This window comes from Salmo salar, chromosome ssa22 (assembly GCF_905237065.1).
Source record: "Salmo salar chromosome ssa22, Ssal_v3.1, whole genome shotgun sequence".
Classification (NCBI taxonomy): domain Eukaryota; kingdom Metazoa; phylum Chordata; class Actinopteri; order Salmoniformes; family Salmonidae; genus Salmo; species Salmo salar.
Window position 1 is genome coordinate 53,763,974 of NC_059463.1, and position 13,094 is coordinate 53,777,067.

The 13,094-nt window shown below is 40.7% G+C and overlaps 1 protein-coding gene across 5 annotated transcripts; it reads left to right on the plus strand.

The window, feature by feature from the left end:
- The first annotated feature begins 387 nt into the window (after positions 1–387).
- On the plus strand, positions 388–5,016 carry LOC106598796 (deoxyribonuclease gamma). Of its 5 annotated transcripts, none has more exons than XM_045705507.1 (11): positions 396–649; positions 2,567–2,652; positions 2,799–2,887; positions 2,991–3,077; positions 3,182–3,200; positions 3,242–3,335; positions 3,512–3,624; positions 3,840–3,997; positions 4,204–4,300; positions 4,481–4,547; positions 4,759–5,016. In XM_045705507.1, the coding sequence occupies exons 2-11, from the start codon at positions 2,572–2,574 to the stop codon at positions 4,776–4,778; spliced, it is 825 nt and encodes a 274-aa protein (XP_045561463.1). In that variant the 5' UTR covers positions 396–649; positions 2,567–2,571; the 3' UTR covers positions 4,779–5,016. The 5 variants fall into 5 exon arrangements, with proteins under 5 accessions (XP_045561461.1, XP_045561463.1, XP_045561460.1 ...); XM_045705508.1 differs by lacking the exon at positions 3,182–3,200 and adding an exon at positions 966–1,029 and having other exon boundaries at positions 540–649; positions 2,564–2,652; positions 3,223–3,335; XM_045705509.1 differs by lacking the exon at positions 3,182–3,200 and adding an exon at positions 966–1,029 and having other exon boundaries at positions 540–649; positions 3,223–3,335.
- The last annotated feature ends 8,078 nt before the right edge of the window (positions 5,017–13,094 follow it).

Consider the following 13,094-nt stretch of genomic DNA (forward strand, 5'->3'; position numbering starts at 1 on the left):
ACTAATTATGTGACTTCTGAAGGTAATTGGTTGCACCAGATCTTATTTAGGGGCTTCATAGCAAAGGGGGTGAGTACATACAGTATGCACGCACCACTTATGCACGCATTTTATGAAACAAGTATTTTTTTTCATTTCGCTTCACCAATTTGGACTATTTTGTGTAAGTCCATTACATGAAATCCAAATAAAAATCAATTTAAATTACAGGTTGTAATGCAACAAAACAGGAAAAACGCCAAGGTGGATGAATACTTGTGCAAGGCACTGTACATACAGAGATACGTTGCTACTGTATCTATAGATAGCGTGTTGGCCGAACCCTCTTAAACCAGTGTAGGAGTGTTTCTAATGAATATTACTTCTGGACCTCCTTTAGAGAGAAGGTATGCCTGATATACTGTAGTTGCAGGTGATCTGTTAGAAAAGTGTGTGGGCAGGATGTTAATGTTTTGGTTATCCTTTACTGACTGGTTCAGCTGGGGCCGCTCTATCAACTAGGGGCTGGGCTTGGCTCACACACAAGTTTCAGCCAATCAAGTGACATATGCTTGCTATAAGAAGGCCAAGCCCCTGTAAGAGAGTTACAGTTGTTCATTGCTAAACAAGATACTGCACCACATCATCATAGAGCCTATCATCCCTTCAGGTAAGTGAAGTCGAAAAAGATTTTACAGATATGAGGTATTCCTTCATTTGTATGCAGACTCCAGCACAATCAATTTTAAATACTTGGAAAATGTTCAATGATTTTCTTGTTTTGCTTTAATTCATTGAGGGCTTGATGATTAATTGACAAGTTGAATCAGGTGATCTTGTCCAGGGCTACAATACAAATGAACACTGTTGGGGGTACTTGAGGACTGGAGTTGGGAAACACTGTTCTAAGCCTTCTGTTATTCTCGTGTTATTAGGGTTTGGAGGTATTTGAACTGATGGTAAAATATATCATTTGTTTTTGCAAGTTTGTCAGTGAAAGAAACCAGATAGAACATTCCTGTAAGCCCCTTCCCACACAATATACCACAGGTAATGTCTGAGCATGTTGGAGCTTGTCAACAGAGATCATGTTACATCCTTTTACAACTCTAGTGGTTTAATTTGACTGAAATATGCTGGATTGTTTTTGCATGCTACCTACATGACATTGAATTCATAATTCTGTTCCAGCCAGTCATCCAGAACTACTGTTCTGTGAGAAGAAACCCTGTTTATTGCACAACAAAGAGAAGTTAGAATCAGTCACAAGCTGTTGCTACAGTAACCTACTCCTAGTCCGTAGGCTGAGTCACTGTAGGACTAAAGTGACTTCATGTATTATTTTTATCTGTCCTGCTTGGTGGAATTCCTCACAACTAGGAATTTCACATCTGGTGAGGAATTACACATCTGGAGTGACTAAGCCTACACCTCTGAAAACTTTGTTGAAAGTACTGTACGGAAATGCTGCTTTGGCCAGGTCTCCCTCAGAAATACATTCTCATCTAACAGCACTTCCTGGTTAAATAAAGGATACATTTAAATAGTGGTACAACTGCTGGCTCACAATTGTATTACTGTATTAGAGTTGCAACCACAGACTGTGGAGCTGCGATGTTGCAACGTGTTCCATAGGGAAATAGCCCTCCATTCTGTTGTCAGCAGATCAACTCATCTTGAAGCATTTATATTTGAACTCCTCAGCTCCAGTTAATCCAGCTCCATCCTACCTTGATCAACTGGTTTCACCTCCACCCAACCAGGAGTGACCGCTGATATGACAAGTACTCTGGATATCAAACAGAGGACCTTTAACCTAACACAATGAAAGGACATTTTTAGCTTAATCCCTTGATATAAATAATTCATTTTTTGAAGGAGACTCTAGTACAAATTAGATTTTCAGTATTAAATGTACAATGTAATGACCGTCATATTATATAGTTTGTAAACTACTATTATGTTCTCTAGCAGATTCACGTGTAGCGCTGAAATAGTCCTGTTTTTTCACACCATGAGGAGATCTTCTGGCCATTGAAGATAATGGAGGGTTGTTATAGCTCTCACAGGGCCACTGAACAAGGTGCATGACTGCACTCTTAGAAAGAGTTTTATTTACAGGGACCTTCTCTACAGAATAAAGGTCTCTAAAAGGGTTCTTTGTTTGGTGAAAAGGTTCTGGAACCATAAAGGGTTCTACAGGGTCAAACCGAAGAACCCTTTTTTAAGGGTTCTAAATAAGTGTACTCAGAGACATGCTTTCCAACCCTTTCACTAAAATAGTTTAATCATGTGGCCATGCCAATAGAAACACTACCTTTGCATCAGGAATTTTAACAAGAATCTATACTGAGTACATCCTAATGCATGTCCTGAAGCATGTTTTCCTTGTGTTGAGCCATTTATGAGACATTGCTGTTGTGCATTATCATAAAACCCACACAGAGGGCAATAAACACATGGACTATTAAACTTGTTTTGGTTTAGGTAAATACATCCTTTTTCTGGAATCGTTGCTTGTTTGATCAACTAGCAGTTCATTATAGTTTTACATGGATGTGATTTTATTTATCTCTTTTTCCAGCAGCAGTCATGAAGGTTGCATCTTTCAACATCCAGAAATTTGGGCAGCGTAAGCTATCAAACCCAAACACCCTTGCTACCCTTGTGAAGGTACAGCTATATGATTCTATTCGTGATCTTATAATTCCCTCAGAGAAACATTTGTCAAACTATCCTCAAAACAAGGATGTTATAGTACATATAAACAAATCAATTAATGAACGTTTTTTTCCTTTTTCTTCCTTTCGTCCTATCAGATTGTGTCTCGCTATGACATCATAGTGATTCTGGAGGTGGTGGACGAGAGAGGCACTTCAGTGAAAAAGTTCCTGGAGGAATTAAATAAGTAAGTCAAGTGATTTCCCTCATGTGACGCTATAAAATACACAACTGGGGAGACTCCTGGCCCTACATGATAAGTATCACTCATTACAGGTGTGTCATTACAGGGCTAATAAAAAGCAACACTACACTCTGCAAATCAGCTCTCGTCTGGGAAGAGACAAATACAAGGAGCAGTTTATGTTTCTGTACAGGTACAATTCAAACACATGGTCAACTTTACCTTCATAAACCTCTATCTGATGCCATTCATTTTTTTACATTGTGATCTGATAAAAAAAAAATACATATAATGCAGGACTAATGCTATTAAACGTGTTGTATTGTTTGTTCTGAAAGGGATGATTTGGTGGACTTGGTTGACACCTGGCAATATGAGGACAACCAGGCTGGAGATGTGGACGCCTTCGCCAGGGAGCCTTACATTCTTCGCTTCAAATGTCTCCACTCTGGTAAGGGGCACAGGAGTGCTAGAATTAAGCATGATCCATCCATATGGCATTTGATTTAGCAAATAATATGAGCGTGAACGGCAAACAGACAGACAGCTGGATATTGCAGCAGAGAGTAAAAGCCCATTCATAAACAGCTGTAATATATATTTCTCATCTCTTCCTGTGTTGCTCAGTGCTTGAGGACTTGGTACTGATCCCAGTGCACACCAAGCCTGAGGATTCAGTGAAAGAGCTGGATGAGCTTTATGATGTCTTCCTGGAAGTGACAAAGAAATGGAAGACTGATGTAAGCTCTGAGCTAAACCATTGACAGAGCTTAACACCTCCCTTGGGTTTAGAAAGTGCACTTGTCACCAAACCGTATATATGAGCCTTTGACAAGTAAAATACAAAACCAGCCACATGGTGATTTCAAGATAACTATGTATAGTCTCCTAAAAACAGTGTCCTTATTCTGGATGAAAAGTAACTGTTGTTGTTGAATGTTTCTCTCTGTATCAGAACGTCATGATCCTAGGTGACTTCAATGCAGACGGTTCCTACCTTTCTAAAAAGGGCATGAAAGCCATCCGTATCCGCAGTGACAAAAATTTCCACTGGCTGATTAAAGATGCCGTGGATACCACAGCAAACACAGGCAACGATAACACTTATGACAGGTGGCTCAGTGTGATTTGTGAAATTAATTAATGAACGCCTCATGTATAAAACAGATAATCACCTATGGAGTTAATTTGACATTTCTTTGGTATTGTTTAAAGGTGGTTAAAATGTCATAAGAGCTGTCATAAAAGCTATTTTAAAACGAATTTACTTGTGTGTAATATGGAATGACTGCTGACTTCCTTTTCTGATCAACATCTAGGATTGTGATCTATGGGGATGACATGCTTGACGCCATCGTGCCAAACTCTGCCAAACCGTTCAACTTCCAGATTGCATACGGGCTTTCTGAAGAAGATGTAAGTATGCAGGTTACAGACAAATTCCATCCTGGTAGATGGTTTGATTACAATAATATAAGTAGATGAAATGAACATGTTAGTAGCCTACATTGTGACAATCTGTCCTAGAAATACAGTACATGTCAAAGTTGAGCCGTCTGACTCATGTCTCAACATCTAACTACTGTGCTTTATTAGGCCCTGAAGGTGAGCGACCATTACCCTGTGGAGGTAGAGCTGAAAAGAAAAACACCAACAAAACAGAGTAAGCAGCATCATTGATCTTTATCATTGATCCAAACTTTCCTCTTAAAGAAAATTGTCAAAACGGGGTAAAGACAAAAAAACTAAACAGCGTCATCTTTACAGACAAATCATTCCACACACACATTCACATATCAATCCATACACAGACGCACATATGACCCGACACAGAAAAATAATTGTAGATATAACAAAACAAATCTGATTTTCAGGCTCTGCGACTGGGAAATAGAACCCTGTACATGGACAGGAGGACAGAGGAAGTGAGTGAAGAGGTGATGGATCTGGAGAAGAAGGCTTATAAGGATGGTCAAGCTTAGGAAAAGTTACATTGAACTGTGATTAAATCTTACCTCATTACTAGTCATATTAATACTGTATATCATATTTGTATGTCTAGTGTAGCTACTGATCTAAAACTGATGTGTATCTTGACCGAATCTCAAATAAAGATGATGGAGTGAAAATCCTGCAGTAGTTACAATACTTTAAATTTGTAAGTCGCTCTGGATAGAGCGTCTGCTAATGATGTTGTAAATTATTTACAAGACCACATTGGAAATTATAATTCAAAAAGGTAATTTCATGTTTTCCTCTTTTTACTATTGATAGAAATGAAAGAAAAAAACTGAGGGAGAGAGAGGGAGGTGGGTTGGATTTCACAGGGGGCTGTGATTCAGCAACATATGAGTGCATGGTCTTCAAATACCTTCTTTCCAGACTTCTTGATTGTTCCACCAGCTGAACAAAAGGGAAAAATCTAGACATTGATAAAACCATGCTAAATACAGTACCAGTCAAATGTTTGGACACACCTACTCATTCAAGGGTTTTTCTTTATTTTTACTATTTTCTACATTGTAGAATAATAGTAAAGACATCACAACTATGAAATAATAATGTAGTAACCAAAAAAGTGTTAAACAAATAAAAATACATTTTATATTAGAGATTCTTCAAAGTAGCCACTCTTTGCCTTGATTACAGCTTTGCACACCCTTGGCATTTTCTCAACCAGCTACATGAGGTGGTCACCTGGAATGCATTTATTTTAACAGGTGTGCCTTGTTAAAAGTTAATTTGTGGAATTTATTTCCTTCTTAATGTGTTTGAGCCAATCAGTTGTCTTGTGACAAGGTAGGGATGGTATACAGAAGATAGCCCTATTTGGTAAAAGACCAAGTCCATATTATGGCAAGAACAGCTCAAATAAGCAAAGAGAAATGACAGTTCATCATTACTTTAACACATGAAGGTCAGTCAATACGGAAAAATGTAAGATCTTTGAACGTTTCTTCAAGTGCAGTCGCAAAAACCATCAAGCGCTATAATGAAACTGGCTCTTATGAGGACCGCCACAGGAAAGGAAGACCCAGAGTTACCTCTGCTGCAGAGGAAAAGTTCATTAGAGTTAACTGCACCGCAGAAATTGCAGCCCAAATTAATGCGTCACAGAGTTCAAGTAACAGACGTATCTCAACATCAACTGCTCAGAGAAGACTGAATCAAGCATTCATGGTTGAATTGCTGCATAGAAACCACTACTAAAGGACACCAATAATAAGAAGAGACTTGCTTGGGCTAAGAAACACGAGCAATGGACATTAAACCGGTGGAAATCCTTTCCTTTGGTCTGATGAGTCCAAATTTGAGATTTTTGGTTCCAACCTCTGTGTTTTTGTGAGACGCAGAGTGGCTGAACGGCTGATCTCCGCATGTGTGGCTCCCACCGTGAAGCACTGAGGAGGTGGTATGGTGTGGGGGTGCTTTGCTGGTGACACTGTCTGTGATTTATTTCAAATTCAAGGCACACTTAACCACCATCTGTTTTGCTCTTAGTGGGACTATCTTTTTTTCCCAACAGGACAATGACCCAACACACCTCCAGGCTGTGTAAGAGCTATTTTTATTTATTTAAAAAATATATATTTCACTCGGCAAGTCAGTTAATGACGGCCTACCCCAGTCAAACATGGACATGCGCCACCCTTTGGGACTCCCAATCACAGCCAGATGTGATTGTTAAGGGAATTTTCAATCCCAATAATGCATTTAATCTTTAACCAATTCAACGAGGTTTGTAAGACCCTGGATTCACTAATAATTGGGCAAAGTCTCAGATTTTATAAAAAGGTTCACAGATCTTTATTCATGAGAGCTCTAAAGTCAAAAATGAGGACTCAGTCCTTTTATAATACACACACACATTCCTATCTTTAGACCACTCCCTGCTCAAACAACCAGTACTTTTCCACTAACCACAAAGAACCATAAATTTTGCCACATTCTTCAAGGCTTTCACCTCCCCTCCCCCGTTGGGGCCCTCTTGGTTTGAAAACCTCTAATGATTTTCTATTATCTACTCTATAACTTCACTCTGCTTACATCCCTACTAAAGAATATAATACCCTAGCATTAAAATTCCTACAGATCTACACAAATCCTTGTTTTATCTTCTCATGATTCTCAAACATTTCACACTATTATACAATTTCAGAGTGGAACACTTTAGCCATTATATTAACACATACAAATTATTATATCAGTGATGCAGCCTGGATTTTAACCAGGGACTGCAGTGATGACTCTTGCACTGAGATGCAGTACCTTAGACCGCTGCGCCACTCAGGAGCCCTATTTGACCAAGAAGGATAGTGATGGAGTGCTGCGTCAGATGACCTGGCCTCCACAATCGCCCGACCTCACCACAATTGATTTGGGATGGGTTGGACCGCAGAGTGAAGGAAAAGCAGCCAACAAGTGCTCAGCATATGTGGGAAATCCTACATGACTGTTGGAAAAGCATTCCGGGTGAAGGTGGTTGAGAGAATGCCAAGAGTATGCAAAGCTGTCATCAAGGCAAAGGGTGGCTACTTTGAAGAATCTAAAAGCCAAATATATTTTGATTTGTTTAACACATTTTTTTGGTTACTACATGATTCCATATGTGTTATTTCATAGTTTTGATGTCTTCACTATTATTCTACAAAATAGAAAATAGTAAAAATAAAGAAAAACCCTTGAATGAGTAGGGGTGTCCAAACTTTTGACTAGTACTGTATACAGTATATATGTATATTAAATCGGGTGTATTTGAAATATTTTCATTGTTTTGATAGTTCCTTACTCATGATGGTTAATTTGTGTGTACCAATTTAATATTATTCCAGCGAGCCTGGCCAGAAGTAAAAATATGTCAAATTTGTCTTCCATTTTGAACGGTTTGGGCTACAGGTGAGCGGTTTTCTGCATTGTTATTTTTAATTAAAAATTTTAATTGAACCTTTATTTAACTAGTTAAGAACAAATGATCATTTAAAATGACACCCTACCACAAGGCAAAAGGCCTCCTGCGGGGATGGGGGCTTTGATAAAAAATACAAATAAAATATAAATATAGGACAAAACACACATCACGACAAGAGAGACTGTCACGTCCTGGCCAGTATAAAGGTTAATTAGTATTATAGTTTGGTCAGGACGTGGCAGAGGGTATTTGTTTTATGTGGTTCGGGGTGGTGTGTTTGTGTAAAGGGTGTTTGATTTAGTATTTCCGGGTTTTTGGTTGATGGTCTATGTGTTTGTATTAGATGGTTAGTCTAGTGTGGGTGTTTCTATGTTTGGTTAATTGGGGTTGGGACTCTCAGTTGAAGGCAGGTGTTGTCTATCTGCCTTTGATTGAGAGTCCCATATATTAGGGTGTGTTTGTGTGTGATTATTCTGTGTATAGCCTTGTGCCTTACCAGACTGTCAGTTTGTCAATTGTTCCGTGTATAGTGTAAGTATGCCTAACAGGACTGTCAGGTTATCGTGAGTTTTGTTTTGTTATCTTGTATACCCATTTTGAGTTTATTAAATGTTCAAAATGAACTACATCAACTCTGCTGCGTATTGGTCATCTTTTTCCCACGATGATTTCGTTATATCGTCCTCCGACGAAGAAATCCCTGACAGAGACAACATAATACTATATAAAGAGAGACATAAGACAAGAACATAGAAAGGCAGCAACACATGACAACACAGCATGGTAGCAACACAACATGACAACAACATGGTAGCAGCACAAAAACATGGTTCAAACACTATTGGGCACAGACAACAGCACAAAGGGTAAAAAGGTAGAGACAACCACAGACACAAAGCCATGCTCCGTTTGTTTCTATGGTAGAGGCTGTGTTTTAGGTCAGACCAGAGCCATATATTAAGAAATAAATGACTGGCGAAGCCTAATCAGACTTGCCTGTTGTAATGGTTGTCACAGACAAAATAAATGCCTTTGCTGGTGATGCATGCACATCGAATGATACAACAGCCTGAGCACACTGGACTTGAAACAGTGATACAGATGTAACCATGTGCCCTTTGATGTTTCATCTGACCGCCAGTAGTGCTTCCAAGTCAAAATTCCATGTGCATTCCACAGGTCACAGTGAGTGTTCAAAAAACAATGATCAAGATTAGGAATAGTTTCGCGGCACACCTGAGAGTTCCACAGGGCCCCTATTTATTTTAGCCCCTCATCAGGGCAAGTTCCAACATGTCATGACCAGGATGGCATTCCATGCAATTAAAAACAATAAACGTCTTGACATGTTAGCTATGTCATCAAACCCTAAAACGTGATTATTTTGTATTGTTAGAGTAAGTTTTGTTGTAATGTTAGTGTCGGAAAAATCTAGGCTTATCCTGACGTTTACCGTGTCTATACACTATTAGCACATACCAGACCTTTGAGCGTCTAGAGATATCAACTCTGGCAGGGTAGCCCTGGGGCAGAGGGCTGCATTTCTGCAGAATGCCTGCGTGACCTGCTGGTCTGGACAGAGGTCGGCATTTTTCATGCTGCGGTTGGGAGCTGTTGTGAAAACAGACAACTTTGGGAGATAAATATGTTTGTTGTCCTACAGATTATTTGGAGACGTTCTACTTTCTGTTTTGTATGCGTTAGCCTAGACCTACCTATTGTATTATAATCACTTATTTGTCGCATTATTCACACCTTCAGAATTTGCTGCTTCAAGTTAAGTAGCCAACCTCCAGTGGTGTAAATCACTTAAGTAAAAATACTTGAAAGTACTATTAAGTCGTTTTTTTGCGGGTATCTGTACTTTACTTTACTATTTATTTTTTGGACAACTTTTACTTTTACTTCACTACATTCCTAAAGAAAATGATGTACTTTTTACTCCATACATTTTCCCTGACACTCAAAAGTACTCATTACATTTAAATTCACAGCAGGACATGAAAATGCTCTAATTCCCACACTTATTATCAAGAGAACATTTGTAATGTGGAAGCTGGGAGCCAGGAAGCAAGTACAGGTGGTGAGTTTAATAAGAAACGATACATGGACCGATACAAGCGTAGTATACAGAGAAGAAACACATAGTCAATACTGCCTGGGGAATGGAACTAAGGAGGTGACAGATATAGGGAAGGTAATGAGAGTTAGTTGACTCTTAACTCCGAGTCAGTTACTATGGCAACATACTCCGTAAAGCTAACCTGTTCGCTGGCAGGTTTTCCTCAACTAACCCTGAGTTACGAGGCAGACTGAAGGAGGTGTCAGATATGGCGTGTCCTTTTCTTGAAGAGACAGTTGATATTGAAGCACAAACACTCCGCAGAAATCTCCCTCGGGAAGAGGGTGATCAGACCCCGCTTAGATGATTTATCGTTCCCTGATGTCACGGCCCCTCCTCTGCAGTGCAGGGACGGTTTCTCCTGCAGGCAGAGGAGGGTCGTTAGTGATTGGAGCCACCTGGGCTCAGGGTATTTAAACCTGCTGCTTCACTAACCTCTCTCTCCCTCCCTGCTCCTCCAGGTATGATCCTGTTTTGTTTGTTCCTTTGTAGGTTTCCATTCAGTCATGTTCCCACACACAGATTCATGCATCCATGCACTTTACATACACCCTACATTATGACATTTCCACACCTCATTCCTTTTTCTTTGGTTAAAGTTAATAGTTTTTTGTTTTATAATAAAGAACCTTTTGATTGGCCTATACCTGTTGTCCATGTCCCCTCATTTTTGCCACTGGCTATGAGCCGGCCTGTGACACTGATTATCTGTTTGAGCGTTTCTGTTTTTCTGCACAATCGATCATTCATCTGAACAATATTTTCAGCCCCCATATCGTTCATTTGACACATCGTGGGCATGCTCTCAGTTCGGGAATAAATTCTTTGTGTTGCACTTAGTTTTTTTTTGCCAACGGGAGTTTTCTATATAACATCAGTGACGATGAGCATATTTCCAAGGCAACCGTCTGTCGGGCTGTCAAGAATGTGACTCTTGCACTGAAATGTTTACTGTAGACTTTTGTGGTGTTCCCAAGTCACAGACCCACAAGCCTCATCAAAGAACAATTCCACAGAATTGTATGCATCAGTCCAGGCAATCATTTATTTATTTAACATGAAGCTTTGAGACATGAAGCACTAATCAGTTCATTTGATATATTTTAGGGTTTCCAGGTGTGATTGGCTGCATAGATGGCACTCATATTCCTATCACAGCTCCTTCAGTAAATGAAGTCTTTCCACAGCATTAATGTGCAGGTAGGCCTAAATAGTAGTCTTTAGCATTTCAAATGAAAGAGACTTCTCAATACAGCTACTGCAGCTAATTACTGTTCTGCAGTGTTTAGATCATAAGTGATACAGCCCACATCATCAGCAACGTGGAAGCAAAGCGGCCTGGGTCTGTGCATGACTCGCACATTGTTGGTGAGTGTCCACTGAGCGCTAGATTTGCCAGTGGTGAGTTTATACAGTGTATTTATAGCTACAGTATATGCTATTATAATCAATATTTTGATTCCTCATATTGCAACTGAAAATGTAAACTGTATCAATATCATAGGAGAGTTTGATGGTTACCTGCTCGGTGACAGAGGGTACCACTGCCAGCCCTATTTGCTGACTCCTTACCCTGATCCTGAGCCCGGCCCTCAGCAACGTTATAACTTGGCTCACTGCAGGACACTAGCCAGGGTAGAGATGACCTTTGGGATGCTCAAGGCCTGGTTCCAGTGCCTTCGTAGGCTCAGGGTCACCCCAGAACGGCATGTGACATTAATGTGGCATGTGTGATTCTCCACAACACTGCCACAATTAGAGGAGAACAATGTCCTCCTCAACCAGTGAACGATCCTGATAACGATCCTGATAACGATCCTGATAACGAGCCTGATAACGAGCCTGATAACGAGCCTGATAACGATCCCGATAACGATCCCGATAACGATCCCGATAACGATCCCGATAACGAGCCTGATAACGAGCCTGATAACGATCCCGATAACGAGCCTGATAACCATCCTGATAACGATCCTGATAACGAGCCTGATAACGATCCTGATAACGAGCCTGATAACGAGCCTGATAACGATCCTGATAACGAGCCTGATAACGATCCTGATAACGAGCCTGATAACGATCCTGATAACTATCCTGATAACGATCCTGATAACGATCCTGATAACGAGCCTGATAACGATCCTGATAACGATCCTGATAACGATCCTGACCACCCCGCTGACGCACCAGATGGAAGAGACACAACATGCTACCATCATTTCTGATTGACCCATCCCCTCCTCAGTGTTAAATAAAAATAATATGCCTTTCTTTTTATGAAGTCTTCTTTATTTCCTGCAAGTACAAATGCAGTACAGTAGTTAATATTTTTTATGTTCAAACAAGGTAAAATCATCCACCTGTGGGCACCTCACCCACCTTTAACTGATGTACCACCTGTGGACTCCTCACCCACCTTTAACTAATGTACCACCTGTGGGCTCCTCACCCACCTTTAACTGATGTACCACCTGTGGACTCCTCACCCACCTTTAACTGATGTACCACCTGTGGACTCCTCACCCACCTTTAACTGATGTACCACCTGTGGACTCCTCACCCACCTTTAACTGATGTACCACCTGTGGACTCCTCACCCACCTTTAACTGATGTACCACCTGTGGACACCTCACCCACCTTTAACTGATGTACCACCTGTGGACTCCTCACCCACCTTTAACTGATGTACCACCTGTGGACTCCTCACCCACCTTTAACTGATGTACCACCTGTGGACTCCTCACCCACCTTTAACTGATTTACCACCTGTGGACACTTCACCCACCCTGATGTACCACCTGTGGACTCCTTACCCACCTTTAACAGATGTACCACCTGTGGACTCCTCACCTACCCTGATGTACCACCTGTGGACACCTCACCCACCTTTACCTGATGTACCACCTGTGGGCTCCTCACCCACCCTGATGTACCACCTGTGGGCACCTCACCCACCTTTAACTGATGTACCACCTGTGGACTCCTCACCCACCTTTAACTGATGTACCACCTGTGGACTCCTCACCCACCCTGACGTAGCACCTGTGGACACCTCACCCACCTTTAACTGATGTACCACCTGTGGGCACCTCACCCACCTTTAACTGATGTACCACCTGTGGACTCCTCACCCACCTTTAACTGATGTACCACCTGTGGGCACCTCACCCACCTTTAA